General features: G+C 41.0%; 1 protein-coding gene across 1 annotated transcript in view; it reads left to right on the forward strand.

Annotated features, from left to right (window-relative positions):
- The window catches only part of DGKI (diacylglycerol kinase iota), a 414,447-nt gene that overhangs the window by 179,190 nt on the left and 211,403 nt on the right, over positions 1-23,854 (forward strand). The window contains 1 exon segment of the mRNA XM_040643960.1: positions 7,404-7,469. Within this exon segment, the coding sequence (XP_040499894.1) occupies positions 7,404-7,469 (66 nt within the window).

Raw genomic sequence — 23,854 nt, forward strand, 5'->3', positions numbered from 1 at the left:
GGAGGAGAGCTGCACTTCGTCAGATTTGTTCGTTTAGCTCTTTTTCGAGGAGATGGAGCACATGTGGAAAAGCTAGAGAAGGTGAGGTAGTTGGTAGAGGGTCTCAGCCCTCCTGTGTTATCCTAAATAGTCTAGCTCCAGGTCCCAAATTGCACTCCTCAGTTGGCAAAACAAAAGGCTGCAATGAATAGAACCCGTCCTTCTTAGAACATAGTTTAGCCGCCCAGGTGTTACCATTGTGTATGGTGCTCTCCCTAAGACAAAGTGTGGTTAAGTGTCATTTTTGTGAAATATACATTCTCCATTTCATTTACATTCCCAGTAAGATTATTTTCAGTTCCACATACAGATTTAGCCCCTTGGAAACCTTCCCAGCTGGTGCACTCCTCAAACTAGCTCTATGCACTGATGAATAGGCGAGGGAGGTAGGATACCAGAGAAAGGGCTTCCTGGAGGAGGCGGCAAGTAAACTGAGATCCAGAGGAGTTATCTAAGTGAAGGTGTGTGTAGCAGGAGGATAGTTAGGAGGTGACAGCCTCCTAGACAGAAAGATCACATGCTCCCAAGCACAAAAATGAGAGAGAACATAACAAGTACGTGAAATCCAAGAGATAAGCAGGGGCTAGGCCATGAAGGCCCCTGTACGCTATGTTACAAGTTGAGTGTTTTATCATCATGGTAATTGGGGGGGGGAATTAACTATTTTTTTAAAGTAATTTATTTATTTGAGAGAGAAAGAGAAGGGGGGGAGGGGCGGAGGGAGAGGAAGAGAAACCGTCCCAAGCAGACTCCCCGCTGATGCAGGGCTCTATCTCACGACAATGAGATCATGACCTGAGCTGAAATCAAGAGTCAGATGCCCAACCGACTGAGCCACCTGGGGGCCCTGGAGCATTAAACTATTTTAAGTAGAATATATTATTCTGGCTTCAGTGTGGAGGGAATACCATATAGTTCAAGAGCGGCCATATTGGAGTCATGGAGAGAATTTAAGGGACTCTTCTAGTGGTGATCTGAACTATCAGTAATAGTTCTAGTAATAGAATAGAATAGTAATATCTCTTGTCTTCTCCTACTGTGTTTGGCCATTATGTCAGCAATAGGAAGGTGATGGGTCATACTTAGGGTGAGGAAAGTGCAAGAAAAATGATAGGCTTGTGGATACCCTCAGTGCCGCCCAAGTGCACAAGAGCATTGGCCAGAAGATAACTCAGAACCCTAGTGAAGGGGAAAATTAGAAGGAATAGTTTTGTGTTTTTAAGATGAACTAAGTGAATTTCCAACTGGGGATCCATATGTCCACGTTTAGCTCCCTGTCTTTTAATTTCTCTCTTTCTCTCTAGATAGATAGTTGTGATTGTATGCGCCATGTTGTAACGCAAAGGGTTATATACTTTTTTGTTTTTAGTAGCAGTATCACTGGGTGAAGCCACACCCTCCTCCACAAGTGTTTTGAACACCTGCTCTTATCTTTGTAACAAGAACTTGATAATTTCTACCATTCCTACATCTTCAACTCTCCACCCCTCCTCTGGATTATTTCCATCACCATAAACATGGTCTGACATCTCCCCTCTTAAATATAAACAAACAAAAATATTTCTTAACCACCAACTGTGTTTTAACTGCTGTTCGATTCTCAGTTTTGCATTCATTGCTAAACTTCCAGAAAGTGCTGTCTATATCACTGTTCAGTATATCACCTCCCCATCATTTTAACCTGTCCTCATCTGGTTTCTACTCTGTCCATTCACTGAAATACTTTTTTCACTGTTGCCAGAATCTCACAGACACCAAACCCGTTAGATATTTTTCTGTTCTTATTTAGTCTCTCAAATAAACTCAAATTATTCAATGTTCCACCCTTCTTAAATATCTCTCCTGTCCTGATGTCTTTCCTAATTTTCCTCTTATTTCTTTGGAGAGTCCTTCGCATTGTTTCATCATTCACTGCCCCTGATTCATACAGAATCCTCTGGGCATGGTACTTGGCCGTATTTTCTCTCCGTCTACTCTTGTTGGGAGAGCTCATCCAATTTCATGGCTTTAAACATCACATCTGAGCTGATAACTCCTAACTTTGCAGTTCCAGTCCACACTTCTTGGAGTTCCATTTGACATGTCCCTTGAATGCATCATTTCATCTCGAACCTAACACATTAAAACTAAATTCATTATGAACATCACCATAAAAACTATTTTTTTTTTCAATTCTTTCACACCTCAGAAAATGAGATGGCCCTTGATCCAGCTCCTCAGTCAAAAAGACTGGGAGATCATTGATTCCTTCTCATGTATTCCACACATCTAATTCATTTGGCAGCCCTATCAATTTCATTTATAAAATATATTTCAAATCATCTGCTCATCTCCATTTCTGTTGTCAAGCAAGAAACCCTAGACTAAGACACCATGGTCTCTTTTGACTACTGCAATAGCTTTTTCGTGATTCCTTCATTTTCCCCTTTAATCCATCGGGATTTAAGAGAGCGATTTTTTTATTTTTTATTTTTTTTAAAGATTTTATTTATTTATTTGACAGAAAGACAGCCAGCAAGAGAGGGAACACAAGCAGGGGGAGTGGGAGACGAAGAAGCAGGCTCCCAGCAGAGAAACCCGATGTGGGGCTCGATCCCAGGACTCTGGGATTATGCCCTGAGCCGAAGGCAGATGCTTAATGACTGAGTCACCCAGGTGCCCCAATAGAGTGATTTTTTAAAACAGAAGTCAGATCCTGTAATTTTTCAGCTTAAAATCCTCCATTAGTTTTCATAGCACTTAGAGTAAAACCCAAGTCTATATCTCGGCATGAAAAGCCCTGCGTAGTCTTGCCTCAGCCTACCTTGCCAGACCCATCCAGCTGCCGCATGGAATTTCTTTCGATTCTTGAGACATGCATTCAGGTATTCCCCACCTTCAGATATTTATGTATTTCACTCTTGTCCTGGAAATCTCTTTATGGCTAACCATTTCTTAGAGTTAGGCCTCAGCTCATATATCACCCCCTCCAAGGTCTTCCTTGCTGACTTCCTCTGAATAGGTTACACGTTGTTCTTTATCAAAGTACCTTGTTCTGCCCCTTCAGAGCACTTTGTATGTCATAATTACCTATGGGTATTACTCATTTGCTTCTTTGTTGTCCCCCTGAAGTGTAAGCTTTGGGAAGTCACTCATGGAATTTGTCCCAAACTCACTGGACATAGAGGATGTGACCTGTTGACTGGAAGCATTTATACAGAAGTCAGTTTCTCCCCCAATGCCTAAGAACTCTTATTCTAAGAGGACAATTTGAAGGTGAAACTTATGGTAGGCTATGACTCACTTGAGATTCTTAATTAAGAGACCTTGCATAGTTTACTGAATGTCAGTGAAAGAACAGTCACCGTAGAAGTAGTTTGGCTGGGTTCAGATCATACCTCTGTTGCGTTTGCACTTAATTGGCATTGCCTCAATGGCATTGTAGGGATCTAGAGCAGGGATTGTTAATCGTTGTACCTTGAGCTTTGTGGAATGTCTGACACGTGGAAGTTTGTTAATGAACATTGGTAGGGCTCCTCTAGGTGGAATCTTTCTGGACCTCAGTTTTCTTAGACATAAGCTATATAGATTGGGTTATAATTTCAAGATTCTTTCACGCACTCTATGAATAATATTAGGAATTGAAGTGGTTGTTTGAAATAAGTGAGCAAGAGTGTTATGTATTTCTGCTAACAATACTGAGTATAAACCCTGAAATAATGTATCACTGAGATTTTAACACCCATAAGTAATAGCCCTTTCCTTGCCCAGTACTTGAAGATAGTATATGCATAATTCAGAGATTATTGATGAACAATAAAAAGATGTCATGGTGTTAGAAGCCTTGCTTTGCCATCTTAACAGCAGTGTGTCAACACTCACGTTTGCAGTGTAAGGATCCCGAGTCTAATTTCAGCTCCATAACTTTGGAGATGTGAATAATAGTCAAAAGGAAAGAGTGTGAAAAATGAAAGTGCTTCAGAGTAAGGATTAGAAAACAGCAGTGAATTTACAGAAATTGGGTTTTTCCCCCTGACGGATATGGCCACTGATGACTCTCCAAAGTGATAACTACCTGAGTTGATCATCAAAAAAAATTAGGTTGAGAATTCCATTCCACTCACCACACATTTATGTGGATGTTTGTTCGAACTGTTAAAGCAGTGATAGAAGGAATTTCTATTAGGCCTAAGAAGATCTTTTCATAGTAATGAATCACGGAACTTTACATCAAAAACTAGGGATGTACTGTATGGTGACTAACATAACATAATAAAAAATTATTAAAAAAAAAAAAAAAGAGGGGCGCCTGGGTGGCACAGTAGTTAAGCGTCTGCCTTCGGCTCAGGGCGTGATCCCGGCGTTCTGGGATCGAGCCCCACGTCAGGCTCCTCCACTATGAGCCTGCTTCTTCCTCTCCCACTCCCCCTGCTTGTGTTCCCTCTCTTGCTGGCTATCTCTGTTAAATAAATAAATAAAATCTTAAAAAAAAAAAAGAAGGATGCTTGACCTCTCGCATCAGAGCTCCACATGGGAGGCAGTTACTCAGTTTCTTCCCAAGGAGTGCTTTTGTTTCAGTTACTTTCTCCGTGCCTTAATTTGTGACCCAATTTCTAGAAAGAATGATATTCAAAATATTTAACAACTTCCTGAGTCATATAGTAATATTTAAGTAAACAATTTAAAAGTGTTCCCCTATATTCCCTTAACAGATTAAACTACATGGTATTATAAATCTTCTTACCAAATGACACATGTTGCAACCTAAATGATTCATTAAGGCAGTCTTATAATTTCTAAATAATTGTTGCTTTCTGGAAATTGTTGGTTTAATCTTTTGATTAGATCTGTCACTAGCGAAATAACCCCATGAGTCAGCCCTGATTTCATAGGCAATTGCATCAAATTCTTCCAACATTTCCCTCCTTAAATTGATAGTCATTAGGTGAGTTATAATCTCCATAAGCGGAGAATTTCCCTTATCATCAATGACGTTGTTCATTTTCCCACAGCTTTTGCTAAACTAACAGCAATTACAGTAAATTTTTCTCTCTTACAGTATTGTCTGACGTTCTTGTATATTCAATATTTCTACTACTGACTGTCATTGAAATCATTTCCTGAAGGAGCTTGATCCCGAGCTCTCAGAGCAGAGGAAAAGCATAGCGACACAGGGGTTCAGAGTGTAGGCTCGGTCTCCAGACTGCCTGGGTTTGAATCCTTGCTCTGACCCTTGAATCTCAAGTCACCACTCAATACCTTTGTTTTATGATCTCTAAAAGGAGGACGATAATGATAATTCAAACAGAACCCTCCGATAAAGTGTCCTACAATGTTGTGAATTGAGACATGGCGCAGTTGGCAGCTGGCCCAGTCCTCCCCAGCCCTCTTCTTAAGGCAGCAGTGGGCTAGAATTCTCATCACCTGAGTGGATGGAAGGCTGAGGTGATCAGCCTCACCTGTGAGGTAGAGCGGTGTAGGGTCCAGCAGGTGCTATGGACCCATATAACTGGGCAGGTTCCCGACTTGCTCACTGTTCTGAGGGCCACAGCTGGCCATGGGCCCCAACATTGTATGATATTGAAACTTGCACAGCCCAGTCTTCTGACTGTGCTGGGTTTGGGCGGGGTGGGGGAGGGATCCTGGTGGCATTGCTCAAGCAACATGATTTGTTTTCGAAAGAGAGCTCATTGGAACAGAATCCCAGAGACCTGCCAAAAATGAACATTCTAGCTGCTTAATAATGGGGGTAGAAGTGATTTCCAATGTTGAGGGGGTGGGGTGAGGTGGGGTACTATGGCAGTTAGGGAGGATCCAAGAGGATGGTAGGGGAACTAAACTAATTTATCAACCAGTACAGGAATATTTCAGTATTTTAATAACTCATGGGATTTTTCTGGTATGTACCGACTGAATAGCACCTCTACTTACAAAAATTCTCATGAAAACTAAAATAATTATTACATTTAAAGCGTTTTTTTAAAAGTGGCTGACACACAGTACTCAAAAATATTATTATTAGCTTCTTTCTGAGAACAATATAAGAATTGTGTCCTTGTTTTATTAAACTGCCTCAGTGGGAAAAGCAAGACAAAATTTAGACTAATTAGTGGGACCATTATGCTTCTTTATATCTTGTTATAGTTAAAAGACGATTATTCCTCCAGGATCTTTGTTTAGTTTTAACTTGGATTGATTTGACATTAGAAAGAGAAATGGAGGTGGCATTTTAGATAATGCTCATGTTTGTTGGAGGTATTTTTGTCACTCTGAGTTTCATGTGTCGATAGAACTTTCTTTTTTCCTCAACACTGATCTATTTCCTGTATACCTAAAACAGGTAGGTTTTATACATGTATACCTAAAACTGGCAGGTAGTAGGCATCTAGTAAGTATTTGCTGAATGACTGGATATATATTAAAGGGCCTTTGAAAGGGAAAATATAGGCTGTGGCCTGATGATAGACATGTCAGTGTCAGGTAAAATGTGTTTTCTCAGAAAAGAGCAAGAGAAAAAAAAAGGAAATATTTTATGTATATCGGTCTAAGAAGGATGAGTTGTATGTAAGTTTATTTGTGCCATTGGGCCTAAAGACAACTTTCTCTCCTATAGTATATCCTAACAGCAGCGGTAATGGGGCTCCTTAACTCCCCGCCCGAGGAGGGATTGTCTATTTGGGAGGAAAAGGAAGTTCTGTGTTTCCTGTAGCCCAAGATGAGAATAGACTTTGAAAGCCGATCTAATTTCTAGAACCCAAGGACAGTTTAAACACAATGTCATTGTACAAACATCACGACGGGCCCACATCTCTTGCCTCAGTCATCTTTCTCCCCTTTAGCTTTTCTTTCCCTTCACTTTCGCTAGTGAAAAATTCTCCTCCTGTATGTCCTGAATGAGGAGATCTGTTTCTTTCTGAGAACCTAATTTCTTGAAGTTCTTTCTAACGTGGATGTTTGGTGTGGTGCCTGCCTGGGGTATATAACGCATTAAATACATATTTGTTTTTAAAAATGGATATTGCTGCTTTATCTTATCTCCCTCACTGTTTCACGTCTCTGAGGGGATTTCAGTGACCTCCCACTCTGCACAGCGCTTTTCTGGGAAGGAAGCAGAGTAAGAGCATTATGCTGTGGCCATGGAGAGCACGTGGAGGGAGGACACAATGAATGGCTTCTGCAAATACGAAAGATCACTGGGCATGGGAGTGGCTTCAGTTTTCCAAGCGGAATCATGTTTATTGTTAAATCACACATACACATATTTGGTTTTGTGCTAATGGGCTTAGGTTATGGTTTATGGGAATCTATATGCTTAAAATATTTAAAAAAACTAATAATGGGGTTGGCGAATTTAAACATACTCATTTAATTTTGTTTTCCCACAGAACTTTGTGCGTCATCACTGGGTGCACAGGCGTCGGCAGGAGGGAAAATGTAAGCAGTGTGGTAAGGTAAGGGGCCCAGCACCCCACGGCCATCGCGGGAGGCTCCCCAGGCCTTCACAAGCACCCGAGGTAGATGAGTCCTCTCACCCGAATCCAGGGCTCAGTATGTCTCTTCCTTTCTGAAAGGCCTTATTTCTCCAGGTCCCTTTCCTCAAGAGGTGTTTTAGTTGTAGAACTCACTGCAAGAGGCAGGGGTCTCAATCCAGGTATTAGCACATTTTAAGAGCGATGGATACACTTTCATGGTGAATTTCATTGTCAATGGTTAAAAAAAATAACACTTCTTATTTTGCTAAAACCCCCTCCTGAGGACTACTGGTCTGTCACACTCCTGGCTCAGCAGGAGCAAATCCGTGGCTTGTTGAGAAGCACGACTTCTGTTGACACAGTATTGTGGTTGAGCGGAACTCAATAGAGGAAGGACCACACAGAAGCAAGAAAGGTGTTGCTCTCTTAGGACGCTCTCGCGTTCCTGGAAAGAGATGGCCTCCTCACTTTGTGGCTGATCATGTCTACTCTCTCTCTCAGTGTGACTGGAGAAAGGCCTCTTGGGGTACCAGGCCACTGGGAAAAGGAAGCGGGGAAAGGGTGGGTCCTCAGGCCACATGCTATGAATCTCCATAGATTCTACATGTTATTGACCCCAACAGATTTGGGTTATGGCTTTTTTCATTGTACAAAGGTCTACTTTAGGAATGTAAGGACTCTGTGGGAAGGTTAAATTGGTGGTGAATCACACTACAAAGATTTTTTATTTTTTTTAAATCAATAGTAAGCTGGACTCAGTAAAGAGAAGTTTTGATTTGGTAAAGTAAGACAATTTGGAAGACTATATTCCTCATGAGTTAATTCCTAATTTATTTATTCATATGACTTTTTTGGATCGAGCATGGGGCGAGCTGACCAGCATAGCATTTTTGACAATAGAGGGGTGCAAGGAAATATTGGCTCTCTGAGGTAGAAGTGTTGAGTGAGTGAGACTTGGAAAACGTTTCATGAATTTTGCTGTGTTGACCAATGCTGGAAAGAAAATATCATATTGTAGCGTCAGTTACCAACTTTTTATTTGGAAGGCTACCTATCTCTGCTTCAAGGGTATGGCCTTCCATTATAGCTGGTATTATCTCCTCAGTTCACAGTGACCTTTAGTTGGTTCCTTTCTAGCCTGTAAAGAGGACAGATGAAATAGGTTGAAAGGGGAAGGAGGTAAAAGGAAGATGAGGAGGAGGAGGAAGGGGAAGTGGAACAATTCTTTCTAGCATTTTACATGGTGAGGGAGAAGGAAGTCAGCCCTCTACTCTTATATGGCCTTCCTTCATTGGGTTCACCTACCCTACTCTTTCTGGTGTTGCCCTGGGGCTTGTGGACTTTCTCTTGCTTAGTAGATTGTAGACTATCTTCAACTTTCTCATGAGAGAGAGAGAGAGAGAGAGAGAGTGTGTGTGTGTGTGTGTGTGTGTGTGATAGAAGAAACAGGTATTTAGGCATAGCCAGCTTTGAGGTTAGAGATGGGAAGTGTAGGAAGGGTCTGGACAACAAGTTCTTTGTCTTGCAAACATATCTTCACTGGATAGCCTGGCAGCTGGCACTCCCCCAGTAACTTTTAAGCCATAATAGAATTGGAGGAATTTTATTAAAAGAAAATCAGTAAACATATTTTGTGACAGGTATCCCCTAGAGTCACATTATGCTCCCTTTCCTGGCCTTGTCTTCTGTTGGCATGGTCAACCAAATGGGAGAAAACTGGACTCCTCTTACCTACGTTGCTGTGACCATGTCTCCTTTGCTTCCTCTGTTCTCAGGCAGCAGTCTTGGAGTGCTCCCAACTCTCTGCACATCATAGCTATTAGCTGAGAAGTCAGTGATCCCAACTTTTCACATAATGTTCCCCTAATAATGTATTGCTATATTCATCCCCTGCATATAATCCAGTTGCTCATGGCTTCTCAGAGACTCAAGCAGTTATGGGATGGGATGGTCTTAGACCTGTGTCTCCCACTGGACAGTAAATAATCCTTCTTTGGATCCTGGCTTGTACTCTGGATTAGAGGAAAGCTAGTGGCTCTGTTTCCATTTTATAGATTAAGTGATTGGAAATTCATTTCAAGCTTTGCTGCTATGCTTAATTTTCATCAGTAGGGTTGTACATTCTTACATATTCAGGGATTCTAAACCATCACCACCCCCCCAACAAACACATATACACACGTCCCGTATACATTATTCATAATTTACCCATTGGGATGGGGTGAAAAATAATCATTTCACTTAGCAAAACTTTTTTTTTCCAACTGATGGTTTGCAAACTTTTGGGTTGTTAGAGAGTGTTTATAGTTAAAGATGTTGTGGTTTCAATTTCTACTTTTAAAAATCAGAATAAAGTAAATATTTGGACTGATTTTCTCTTGAGCCTTGAATATGTGTTTGGCTGAGTGTGTGTGGCACTTGATAGATATCGGATCAGAGAGCTCATGATTCAGTTGCTCAGTTCCTTTAACATTTGCTGACTAACACAGGCTGCCATGTTTATGAACATTATATAATTTCATTCATAGTCTTGTTTTCATTCATAGTCTTGTATTACATAAGAGTTAGGGTTTAGGCGGAAAAGAGGTAGCATGCTCAAACTTAAATAGTGTATTTGATGAGTGTTTAATAGAGAGAATATTTAAAATGTGTGAGCAGAGTGTGGAGAAACTACAAGGGATAGTCAAGAACTCAGCAGGAGCCATGGTCAAGTCAAGTCTGAAGAAGTGAGGAGATGGAGAGAACTCCTTCACAGGAGCTGTAACTTTTAGTCACAAGACAGCCAGTCCAGGTGACCTACCAGCTGAGGGAATAAATACCCCAGCTTCACTTACCTTCAGTACCTCCAGTGACCAAATCTAGTAGAAACCAGAGCACAAGGGGCACTGTTGAGGTAACCCATGAAAGTGAACCTTTTACAATGAGATGTGGGATAAAGAAAGATAGTGGATCTGGAGAGGCAGTGGATTGATCTAGCACATATTGTTTGATGTAAAGCTATATTCAGTCAGTGGTTAAAGGAAGGATGCATACTTACTCCACAAACCTATCTCTTACTGATCTTTACCACATCTATACATTCATTCAATCAAAATGCACTCAACACTGAGTTACTTTGCCCTGGTTGTGTTACCCACTCTAGTGGGTACTTTGTACTTCAGTACTTTAAAAAATCAATATACAAAGAAAAAATATACTCACGATTCTGGCTAATTTGACCTTTCATTTTCGAAGGAACCAAGCCTCCAAACCCAGCAATATGGTAATTGTGAAAATATGCTTGTAAATAATAATTTGAGGTCTTATATTTTATTTCTTCATTTAGAAACACATATCAAAGTCCTAAAAATAAATGAGCTAGCTTTTTGAAACTCAGAATTCTTAACTTTCAAACACCACATCTTGAAAGCAGTTTTTAATATAGCAATATATAGTTAAACTTTGGTCTGCATTTTTTGATACCTTCCAGTTTCCTAACCAAACATGCTACATCATTTTAGATTATTTGTCTGTAAATCATATATACTATCATATATAGTTGAAGTAAATTAAAGAGCCTATCGCTAATTAAATGGGAAAATGTCAAAACTACTCTTCGCTATAAAGAATATTGTTAAAAACTAATTTAAAATGAACTTATGGGGGCGCCTGGGTGGCGCAGTCGTTAAGCGTCTGCCTTCGGCTCAGGGCGTGATCCCAGCGTTATGGGATCGAGCCCCACATCAGGCTCCTCCGCTATGAGCCTGCTTCTTCCTCTCCTACTCCCTCTGCTTGTGTTCCCTCTCTCGCTGGCTGTCTCTATCTCTTTCAAATGAATAAATAAAATCTTTAAAAAAATAAAATAAAATGAACTTATGGTACAGTATTTAAAATGTATGCATTTAAGGGAAGTATACTTAATAATAGTTTTTATTGCAAAAAGGACAAAATGGTTAAAACCATTTCATGAGGTATTGTTGAGGTATTCTATGAATAGTGAAAGAAATTAGAGGAAAAAAATGGAGGTAAAATAAAAATAATGGAAAATACTGACCTGGGACTATGAGAGATGTTCCCTTACCACCTTAAAGCACCATTCTCCACTAACCTGGAAATTGTGCCCTGGGGGTCAACTGTCAAGACACCCTGCAAGGTTAGGAACAAGGAATGGAAGTTCAAGAGTGAGGATCTATGCACTGGTTAGGCAGGTTTGGTTATTTGCCTGTGTGTTTACTGTAACAGTGGAATCTTTTGCCTTTAACCTCGGGAGGATCAATGAGGAGGTGTAGGGTGGGTAACACAACCAGGGCAAAGAAATCAAGCCTCTCCAATAAGCCCCTGCCAACATAGCTGCTGGGAGCCTGGCTTTTCTTTCTGTCCTTGGCTGAGTATCAAGAAAGGAGAAAAGAACAATCAGTATTCTGCTCTCTGCTTCTATGCATTTGACTGTTTTTGATTCCTCATATAAGTGGTATCATATAGTATTTGTCTTCCTGTGTCTGGCTTATTTCACTGACATAATGCCCTTCAGATTCATCCAAGGAAGGGGAAATGGGAAAGTAATAGTCAAAGGGTACAGAGTTTCAGTTGTGCAGGATGAATGAAACCTTGAGATCTGTACAACATAGTGCCTGTAGTGAGCAACACTATCGTAGACTTACAATGCTGCTGAGGGGGTAGGTACCATGTTAAGTGTTCTAATAACTGCTAATGAGGACAGGAGGAAACGTTTGAAGGTGATGGATGTGTTTATGGCATAGATTATGCTGATGGTTTCATACGTATATGCTTATCTCCAGACTCATCAAGTTGTACACATTACATATGTACAGCTTTTTGTATGTCAGTCCTACCTCAATAAAGTGGTTTAAAAAAAAAAAAAAAGAAAGGGAACAAGGGCTGAGGGCTCAGAAGCAGTGCACTGCAGTCCCCAGGGGTTGAGTCATTCAGTTCTCACTCAGGTCGGTAGAGCCATTCTGCTATGGCCACATTTCCCTGGTTTTTGGCATATTCAGTGTCCTGGTAGTTACAGCTGAGGTGGTGCTCTGATCATCTGATCCCTGCTGCTCTCTCTTCAGAAGTGCTTTCACTATGAAGGTACTAGGATGGTGCAGAGGGAGGAGTTGAACTGCAGAAAGGATGCCCCAGTGGTAATCTGGGTGCCAGATATACTCTGCTTGCTTGTCAAATAACAACTAGAGCCCCACCTAATGATCGGGAGCAATTACTCCTGCCAAGATGATGTGACTCCTTCCTGTGTCTGTCACTGTCTTGACACGAAGATCCCAAAGTAACCGGCTGTGTGGTCGTTTAAGGGTTAAGATGTTCCCCACCTGGGATTCAGACCCTCAGAGCCCAGAGTTCTGGGGATGGGAAACACGAATTCCCTGAGCGGGCCAATGGGAATGATGATAGGCAGTGCTGCTCCTACTCCTACTCCTTGGGTTCTGCATCCCCGTATTTTACCGTAGAAGCAACAGCCCTGTGAAATGATCATGGGTTTAGTGAGCATGCTGAGCTTGGAGGATAGTGCTCATAGGGTATCCTCTGAAAGCTAGAGTCTATTAACACCTCCCAAAGCCATTCCCACTCTGTTAGGCTGCGGCTCCTGGGTGGTGTGGGATGTGATAGGGCGAGTATATTTCATGGGTGTATGCTCACTTCTGCACCTCCATTGTTGTAAAATAGTTTCTCCAGTCTGACACAGTGTTATACAGGACCCAGTGTTGATGGGTCACATACTCGGTAAGCCTTTGCATAATGGTGCCAACCAAAACCCAGCAGCAGGGAAAGGTGAGCCCATAGCCAGAATGTGTGTTGATTCCAGTTGAGATAAGTTGCTGTCCCTTCCACAGTGGAAAGGATTCAGTGCGATCAACTTACCATCAAGTAGCTGGTTATTCCCTTTGAGGGATGGTGTCATGCTGGGTGCCCAGCCTTGGTATCTTTTGCTGGCAGGTTAGACATTCAGCGGGGGCAGTAGCCAGCTCAGTTTTGGTGAGTGAAATCCCTTGCTGTTGAACCCAAACAACATTCACCGCTCCTATCATGGTGACTCGACAGGACTGTGGATGGTTCGTGACAGTGTGAAGTCCGCATGACTATGTCTAAGTTTTCAGTTCTTATAAAGTGAGTGCTCCCTGGTGGACGTTGATATGCAATACAATGATCTTCACTCCCTGTACTTACTCTCATATGTTCATTCACATGCCTCTTCCCCACACGTCCCTGTTTCCTTCCAAGCCTTTGATCAACTAGCCAAGTCATTCACCATTGCCTGTAAGTCATTGTATATTCATACGTCAGGCTACCTATCTTTTCACACAAAGTGGATGACCAGCTGCCCTACCTGAAGTTATGTTCATGGGGAAGATTCCTTCCTACTATATTTCTCTGGGCCATTCCTGAGTAGGCTTTAGTGAAGTAGTAGTCCACCTTTGACCTGGACTCATATGCCAAGTGGACCCAGCTATAAACCAATCTCAGCTTTTTCCTCCTCCATCAGATGGTCAGTAGGGACCCCCATATTTCCACAGGTGTGAGTCAAAGGAGAGGCCTGGTACTATAAGACTGGATGGTATGGGGAGTCTGAATTACCTACTCAGACACTTACTTGTAGTCTTTGGAACTGCTCCTGCCAAATCCCAGATGGTCCCAGTTAAATATAATGATGAATTGCAGCTGGACCCACCCAACCTTCTGGCTTAGTGATCTGACAGAATGATCTGACAGGTCATGACCTCCTGGTGATTTGTCCTCAGGTATTCTTTCAGCAGCACAGAGTAGCATAGAAGTGGTCTTTTGAAAGATCTGTGGTTCTCTCTTGCAGATGGCACAACCTTGTTTCAGAATCCAGTCTATGTTGTTATTCTCCCATTGGTGATTGCCATAAACCCCACAGAGCATCTTTTCTCCTCCCCAATATCTCTAGTAGCATGGAGTCATCTTAGTTGTATGACCCAAGTGATAGGGATACTTTATTTGCAGACTGGCCCTGGGTACAGAGCTGTTTTCTGCTCTGCGCTCTAGTCTAAGATGGAAGCATTTAATGTCATCTAATAAATGGGTCAGGACAGTATTCCTCAGCGTAGAGTATGCTGCCTCCAGAACCCAAAGAGGCCTACACAGTGCCGTGCTTCATTGCTAGTAGTCAAATTGTGAAATCTAATCGTCTTTCCTTTAGATTGGACAGGATGTTCTTGTATGCCCTCGACCACTACACCCTAGAAGCTTCCCTGATGTGTGGGACCTCTGTTTTTTAGTAGTGCTTATCTCCCCACCTTCTGTCTCATTATGACCTCCAACTTACTTGCCATTTCTTGCCATCCATTTAGACGCGATGGCATTGATAGAGTAAACCAAGTGGTGTTCTGCAGAATGTTCATATGGTTCAGGTCCCTTTGCACTACATTTGGATAGGATTCAGAGAAGTTAAAAGCCCTGTTAATTCTACCAAGTGAATGTAAACAGTTTTTGATTCTCTTTTCAGAAAGGGATGGAAAATAAATCATTTGCCAAATCAATGGCCCTATGTCATACACTCAAGTTCAGAGGATCTCTGCATTTAGATACAGTGGGTTGAGTTTGTGGTAATCCAGCATTATTCTCCTGTATCATGTCTGGTTTTGTAGGAGCTCAGCTTGTGAATTAAATGGGGATATTTTGGGGACCACTACCACGGCTTCTTGTAGTCCTTAAGGATGGCATGTAAAGGGGTAATAATTTAAAAAAAACATAAACACAATACCATTGTCATAACTTAAAAGTTAATCATTTAATATCATCTAGTACCCATTACTTCTGAGAATGTGACATTGGTTTTGATTTAGATATGACTGGGGGGGTGGTTTATGGTTTCACTTGGGCTTCCTCCCTATGCCAGCTCTTGTACAACAGGCCAAGAAACCAATAATTGGAGTTCTGCCAAATATACCAGATATGTTCACTCCAATTACACAATTAGGAATCAGGGAAATTAATCCTGGTGGATTTGTGGAGCCAGTAGACTCTCTGTGACCCAGTCCTGGCCCAGGACTTTATTTTTTTAATTAATTTTTTAACATCCCTACTCTAACAGGGCACCAAAATATTGCTTCATACCCAGGTCCTAGAATATGCATATCAACTTGGACTCCTGTCCAGTAGTCTTTAGAATATTTGGACATTTCTGCCTCCCTAGTGTACAGCTACCCAGGTAAATGTCTGTAGATCCTTTTAGTTAGAGGCTGGGGAAATGTTGCTATAGACCTTTGCTAAGATCTTGCAGGATTTTTCTCCTGTGGACTTGCTCTCTCTAATCAGTGAGTTTTATCTTTGGAAACTGGCCTAAGTCTAGAAATGAGGCAAAAGATTATGACTCTGTGGGAGCATTTGTCCTCATATCTCTTGATCCTCCATTCTTGATTTCTTATCATTGTATGGATTGAGCAATACCCATTTTATCTGATAATCCATCTTGACTCTAGGGAGGTCATGCTGTATTACCCATTTGATAGGCCTCTGTGGGTCAAGCCCCCTCGGCTGCAACTTCAGTCTTGCAGTAATTGTACCCACCTTGCTTCAGTGGTTAAGTGCTGCTGTATGGTCCCTATTATTTTGGGATTCTGTAATCCCAGTTGCTGTCAGAATGCTCATTCCATAAGGCATTTCCTACCATCAGACCTAACCTACAGAGGAGGGCTTCTCAACAATGATGGTGTCCTTCTTACCAGGTTTTCACTGCTTTTGTAAGGGGAATATTCTTTGCATCCTCTTGCAGAACAGAGTCAACTAATGGATTTTCCAGCTGTACCTAATACAGCAACTCTATCATGCCTATTTCTGCGAGATTTTGATCACTTCTTCTATCACAGCAATTCTACAATTTCTACTCTGCTTAACATTAACCTTCTTTATTCAAGTTTCCAGAGTGCCATGGAGTGGTAGCATCATCTTCTGGGGTTCCTGATAATGTGCTAAATGCACTATTATAGAGGAGTGCTCCCACACTGAGAGACTCCTTTATCCAACTTGAAGTCCTGCCCCCTTTCATTCTGAACCTTCAGGATGCGGTCCCATATATCCTTTCCCATCTGAGCTGGTGCATACGGGTTACGTCCTGCAGCCGGGTCTTTTGGGATGCAGTCTGTTCTTTCTTAGTGCCTATATACCACCCTGGCTGCGCACATTGATATGAAAGGTTGTTAGGCCATTTGAAATACTACCAAGAAGAGTAATGTAACATTAGATGGTGTTTGAAAACTTGAACAACAACAAAAAAAACCAGTCCTCATTCAGTTGAGTAGAAATGCCAGAATTGCTGTGATAGAGGAAGAGACAATCAGAATCTCATAGAAATAGTGGCTCTGTTAGATAGACCTGAAAACTCCATCAGCTGACTATTAAACCCTTAAAATGAAGTCAAAACTATTTCTAGACAGCAGAAACCTTTCTCTAAAGTCACGCATTATATGGTGATATTCCTTTGACATAAATCATGAAACCAGGAGGGGCGCAATCTGAGCAATTTTGGCAAATTTTGTAAGTCTCCTTCTCAGCTGTCTGGGGACTGTTAGAGCAAAATAGCCTAACTTTGCACAAAAAGAAAGCGTAGTTAGTTCTGCCAGCAAAAGAGCATTTTCCTCAATTAGTTAAGTGTAAAAGTACCGGCCAATTATCTTCTGGAATGTCATACTGTCAGCAAGATTATGGATTAAATGGCTTCTCTGAAAAGCTGTAGTGATTTGTGTTTGGTAACTGTAGGAACATCAATCCTGTCTTTGGGAAAAGTTGCTTTTAAACAGAATAACCTTCTTGGTGAATATCAGTGTTATAATTTTATCGGTAAGTATCAATCATGGGACAATCAGATGAAGTTAATTTTCATGGATGATCATTATCATAATTGTAGCTGGTTGTATCATTAGGAAAATACTTTCATAGAAGGAACTTCCCTGGTATTCCAGGACAAAGATACAAACCCAATAGTTAATGTTTTATATGCAGTTTGGGCCGTATTGAGTATAACACTAGGTATCTGTATAAAACATTTTAGTCCTAGAATCTGGATAGTCATAAAAATATGAAGTATAAATATCACAGTCAAAAACAGTTAACATGTACATTAAAAATGTAAATCAGTAGCCATTGTTATAAGTTTAATCCTAATTATTCCTTAATTGCAAGGTCCTGGGTTGTAAGCTGTCTGCTTCCATGAAGTCATCTGTCTCTGAAATGACTAAGTTCTGGAAATCACGTCTTAGAGTCTCCATACAGTCTGACAAGTTCATGGTAGCAGTGTTAACTTTACTAAGATGACTGTGCCCCCAAATTTTGCTCCCTCAATTTATGATCTGTAGTTTATAGTGGGGCCTTCAGATAAATTAATGGAAAAAGCAAAAGCAATGAGGATAATAAGACTGACTAGGTCTGATTAATGCATCGTAATTACTGGCAACATTAGAATGGAAGGATGCAGAATGTTTTATTGAAAAATAATAAAGTGTCAATCTGTGTGTGTAAGTCAGCAATTATCCTGGAGCAAGAGCATATTATGGACAATAAAGGCATTGATAAATTTTCAGAGCCTTTAATTAATGCTGTAAAGTGTATTATAATTAAACCCAAGCGGCAAGAATTTAAGATTTTTCGAAGATAATTCTAATAAAGTCAGTGTAGAGTCATAATTTGCAACACTGTCAAAAGTTATAAAAACATTGCTTCCTACAATTCCGTTTATAAAGACATTCATTATAATTCATTTTAGGTGACCACATAGACTTACATTTTGAAAATCGTGAGTATTCATACAAATTTTAGCTTAAGACTAGTAAAATCAGTATAGGAAATTTATGAAGTTCAGGTAAAGTAGATTTTCCATGAGTAAATAAACTCTAATGTTGCATAAAATAGAATATTAATGTGGCCATTTTTTTTCTGTATTTTTTTTTGTTTTCTTATTGAAGTACAGTTGACAAAATGTTATATTAATTTCAGGCATACGACATAGTGGTTTGACAAGTCTACATGCTCTGCTATGACCACAAGTATAGCTTTCATCTGTTACCATACAACACTATGACAAATCATTGACTATGTTCCCTATGCTCTACCTTCTATTCCTGTGGCTTATTCCCTAACTGGAAGCCTGTGCCTCCCACTCCCCTTTACCTATTTTGCCCATCCACCCACACCCCTGTCCTTTGGCAACCACCAGTTCTCTGTATTTATGGGTCTGTTCCTGTTTTTTGTTTGTTCATTTGTTTTGTTTTTTAGATTCCCCAGAAAGTGAAATGATATGGGTATTTGTCATTCTCTGACTTATTTCACTTGGCATAATACCCTCTAGGTCCATCCATGTTATCTCAGTGGCAACTTTTTTTTTTATGGCTAATATTCCATATTTTTTTATGGTTGAGTTCCTTTTTCTGACTGAGTAGGGGTGTGTGTGTGTGTGTGTGTGTGCGTCTTCATCCATCAGTGGACACTTAGGTTGCTTCCGTATCTTCGCTATTATAAAGCTGCAGTAGCCATAAGGGTGCATATATCAATGCTACTATATTTTCACTGTGAGAAGACCAAGGAAAAAGGCATATTATAAAAATAGCTTAATATCTACTGATTCACATTATCAGGCAAGACTGGAAGACTGGACTGAATAGTTTGTTGAGCGGAAAAAGTCAACAACTCGCATGTTGGTGGTGGTTTATGGTGGTTTTGTTAATTAAAGAGTAAAGGTTGTACCCGGATAGGGCAGAACTAGTCCGTGAGTCTACAGGTAGTTGCTCAAAACAAGTGTCATTTTTTCTTAGTCGGGAAAAGGTTTTCGATTGGTTAGATTAGATCGGTGTGGGTTTGTGCCTGGGTCACCCAAAGGTCAAACAAACACCATTTTTTATTGGCTAAAAAGATGTTTTCAATTAGGTTGGTGTGGGTCTACTCTGGGGTCAAAGGTCTTAGTTATTCATCTGCTTCAGCTGGTGGTGCTCAAGTGTCACGGTGGTTCGTGAGCCTGAGCTGGTTGAAAGTATTTGCATGGAGACAGCACAACCAGTTTGAGATCGTTAGTGAGGTTCCGCTCTGATTGGAAACATTCCTTTTTCATTGTATTAAATCGCTGCGGTATTTGTGTTCCATTGGATAAGCTTACAAGAGTGGTATAACAGTTTTAAAATTTCATTTTTATTTTTCTAGAAGTAATGAACTTGCATCTGATGAACATTATAGATATTAAATATAAAATGTGTAAAAGTATATATATTTTTCAAAAATTATAGGAAGTACTTGAGAAAAAATGCTTCAAGTTCTCTGGAGATAAATATTGACTTAGTCTTATAATTCCCTTGGGTTTGCCTTTTGCAATACTTTGTGAATCTTGGACATGGGAGTGGGTATGCGGAGGTTTATTTTGTTTTTGTTGTTTAAAGTTTTGGAGGCAAAAGCAGTATCAACAATTCTGTTGGATAAAATGAAGTCAAATAGAGAATCAGGCGTGGTCAGGAGATTCCCTTATCCAAACCTCAGTTAAATACATAAACAGTAAAATCATTTGTTTAAGTAAAGCCCTTTTTTTTTTTTTCTGGTTTAAGCCAAGGCTATAGAACTGAGGGCCATTTGGCGTATGCCCTAGATTGCAGAAGAAAAAGATACAGCAAAGCTTTAGCTACTCAGAATAAATGTTGTTTAAATTTTATTCCAAGGACTCAATTTCATTAAAAAACTCAACCAAAAAAAAAAAAATGACCTTATCTCTCAGGTTCATGGCATTTATAATTCTGAAGTCAGATCCAAAGCATCTGACCTCACATTCCTATTTTACTCTTTGATAGTGATGAACAAAATAGTCCTTAAAAATCATAGTCAGCTGAAATTCAGTAAGGGCATCTGTCAGTACCATAATATTAGATTTGGGCCAGCATTTAAAAATGAGTAATTGGGAATCTGGCTCTTTTTGCTGTGCTGAGATCCCGGCCAAAATCTCCCCATTGCAGGTGGTCTGGGGGAACTGAGTTCATGAAGGCTTTGATGTGGTTCTATTTATGTCTCTATGTTAGACAATAACCCTGAAGCCATGGCTGCTGTGACTCTGCCAGTCTAGCATCCAAAACAAAGCACAGACCTCGTTTCCAGGCGACACCACAATTCTGTATGAGCACAGTGCCCAGAGCCCTAGTTGTGGATGGCCTTGTTGTTTGTTTCTGCTATCAGTCTGGCCATCGGGACGACGGTGGACTATGTCTGTTTCTCCCTGAAGCCAGAAGGCCAGTATTCAGTAGAGGCTCATTACACACACTCTGCACCGTCAGATAGACTATCGCTAGTCCTAGACTTCGTTGGCAAGGTGGTGGGACAGGTTCCTGTTGATAGATCCTAGCAATGAAAGTATTCCTTCATTTATAGTTACGGAGTTATAAAGATCTCTCCAGTATATTGCTTCATTTTATACTTAAAACTATTTTATGGCATAGGAGAAGTTTGTATTTTTATTCTCATTTTCAGGTGAAGGGAGAAATTGAAAGGGTTAAATGATTTGCCTCCGTTCACCAGGCCAATAATTAGAAGATCCAAGAACTATTCCCAGCTGTGTCATCTTTCCATCAGCTTCTGTTTGATCTTCAATCCCCTGCTGTATGAATTGATAGAATAGTGGCTGTGTGATAGCATTTAAGACTCTGTTCACCAGTACGTCTGACCCAGCAGCATTCAGACTTCTAGTTGTGGCTACTGCTATGACGTCACCAATTCTACCATACTGATCGTCAGCCATGCAGCATGTCAAGGTCACAGACTTAAAAAATGCAAATTAGAATCCTACTATGCTTGCCCTGTCTATAGGGGTTAGAGGAAGGGGCAGTAAGGGACATATTTTCAGCTGGTTTGGAATGGGTTTTTAAGGTCTGGAGAGCATAAAATTTATAACTGGATCACGATGTGGTAGCAGTGACTTTCTTGTTCAATTAGAAAATATACTATGACTGTGATTTTCAAAAAACTATGCTGAATTGTAGAGATCCATTAAGAAATACTATAGGGTGCCTGGGTGGCTCAGTTGGTTAAGCATCCGACTCTTGATATCAGCTCAGGTCTTGATCTCAGGGTTGTGAGTTCAAGCGATGCATTGGGCTCCACACTAGGCATGGAGCCTACTTTAAAAAAAAAAAAAAAAAAAAAAGAAATATTACAAGGACTTCTTTCCAAGAGCTCGTAATTCCATTGGAGAGATAATTCATGTGCACAAAAACTAACCAGTAACTTAGGGCAGCTGTTCATTAATGCTAAGGTGAAGACCAGGTAAGCAAGCTTGTAATCTAGCAGGAGCATCACGGTGAATTGAGGTGATCGTAGAAGACTTGGATTTTCACAGTGAAAGTAAAAGTCAGATGCTGTATGTGAAATAGTGGTAGGCATTCTAGATGGTCCTTTCGGGATAACAGAGGAAAAAAATGGGCAAAAACATGGAAATGGATAAAGCATGTTGGAAATATAATTAAATCCATCCCACTAAACATAAGCATTTATAAAAGTGAGGGGTGAGGACTGATGCACAAAAGTTGATGGCTCTAAATGCCGGTATGAATAGTTGATTCTGTCATCGTGAGGAAAGTAGCTATTTGGGTATTTTGAGGTAGACACCGATATGTAAGAAGGAGCATTTTCCCTGGTAGCTGTGCCCAGGATGGAATGAAGAACACAAGGGAAACAGACTATCCAGGGAGAAAAAGTCGGCAAATGGAGCGGATGTCCCGATGTGAAGAGACCCGTCAGTGGAGCCTGCTGGCTGCTGGCTGGGAGGAGCAGGCTGGGAGGACCTGGTCGCGCCACCAGCGCTGGCCTCGGGGGGTCCCTGTGCAGACACTGCACCCGCTTCAGTGTCCTTGCTCTTGGCTACAGCTTTCTTCCTCACACAGTCACAAATTGTTGCTATGGCTCTAGGAGAAGTTTTATTCATCTCTCTTCTGCCCAGTCCATCAAGAGTGGCCCGAGAGATGATGGCGAACTTGGCAAACACCTCCCATGGGAATTCATTCCTTTGTACTTAGTGCCATCCTATACCACATTGACTCATATTGAATCGAATTATATCACATTGAATTGAAAGGACCTGCCTACCTAACCCTTTGGCCCCCTGACTTTGTGTCCTCTCTGTGAGCCGTTTCTGTCAGGCAGTTCTCACTCTCAGGGCTGGGATGTGTGGGTTGTTGCTGGCACACAGCAGCAAACACCCCACCTATCCTGGTAATTCAGCCCATGTGCGTTTTACACACTGCGTCCTTTCTGTGGAAAATGATAGTATCGTTGACAGAAGGAGCCATTGTCTGGGGAGAGGTGAGCGTATTAGGGTCTCCAAGACCACCTATTTTGAAGATTTGCTAGGATTACTCCTGGGGCTCAGTAAGTATTACAGCTGTGATTTATTACGGTGAAAGGCTACAAAGCAAAATCAGCAAAGAGACAGGCACATGGCGCAAAGTCTGGAGGAAACCAGGTGCAAGCTTCAGAAAGTCCTCTTCTAACAGAGCCACAGAGGATGTGCTTAATTCCTCTGATACGAGTTGTGACAGCACGTGTGAACTATAGTCTACCAGTCTCATTAGAGGCTCAGTGCCCAGAGTTTTTACTGGGGGCTGGTTACGTAAGCACTTTCTGCATGGCACACACCCAAATCCCAGACTCGCAAAAGGAAAGCAGGTGTGCAGCATAAACCACATTGTTTGTACCAACATTTTAGGTGCAAATGAGCTGCTCTTAACTGTTTGAGGGAATTGGGGAACCCTCTTGAAATGCAAGTTTCTAGATGCCAGCCAAGGGCCAACCTTGTAAGCAGGCCTTGTAAGGAGAGCAGTCTGCTACTGCGTTAACTGCTCTGGACTTGGAATGATTGTAAGCACTTCGGTTGCTGAGAAAGGGGTATTGATGGAGAAATGTTAAAATCCGGGAGAGTTTGATGTTAAGTCATGTTTCTGGAAGTGAGATTTGAGTTTGGGACAAAGGAAAAGGATTCAAGGAGGAGGAATCACAGAGCCCAGAGGGCTGAAAGCGGTCTTGGTCTTCTGTCATGAGCAGAAGACGAGAGAAGCGGATGGAGAACATGAATGTGTTTTAGGAACCCAAGAGAAGGGAGAGGCTCAAATTGGAGAAAGTACTCCATGGTACAATGCTGCAGATTGGTAGGAATTCTGGGGACTGCAAAAAAGTGCCATCGGGAATTCTTAGAATAATGTGTAAATTGATTTTTTTCTTAAAATGATCTGTACACATTAAAGCAAGACTTTTCAGCCAGCACCTTAATAGCTTCCCCGCCTGTTGCATCTTTCTGATTTCTTTTGATCACTTTACAAAATCCCCTTTTCAGTCTTTTTTTGTCATTGTCTTGCATTAGTTTATTTGGGTTTAGATGTCACAGACAG

This window comes from Ursus maritimus, unplaced genomic scaffold (genome assembly GCF_017311325.1).
Source record: "Ursus maritimus isolate PB19 unplaced genomic scaffold, ASM1731132v1 scaffold_3, whole genome shotgun sequence".
Taxonomy (NCBI): domain Eukaryota; kingdom Metazoa; phylum Chordata; class Mammalia; order Carnivora; family Ursidae; genus Ursus; species Ursus maritimus.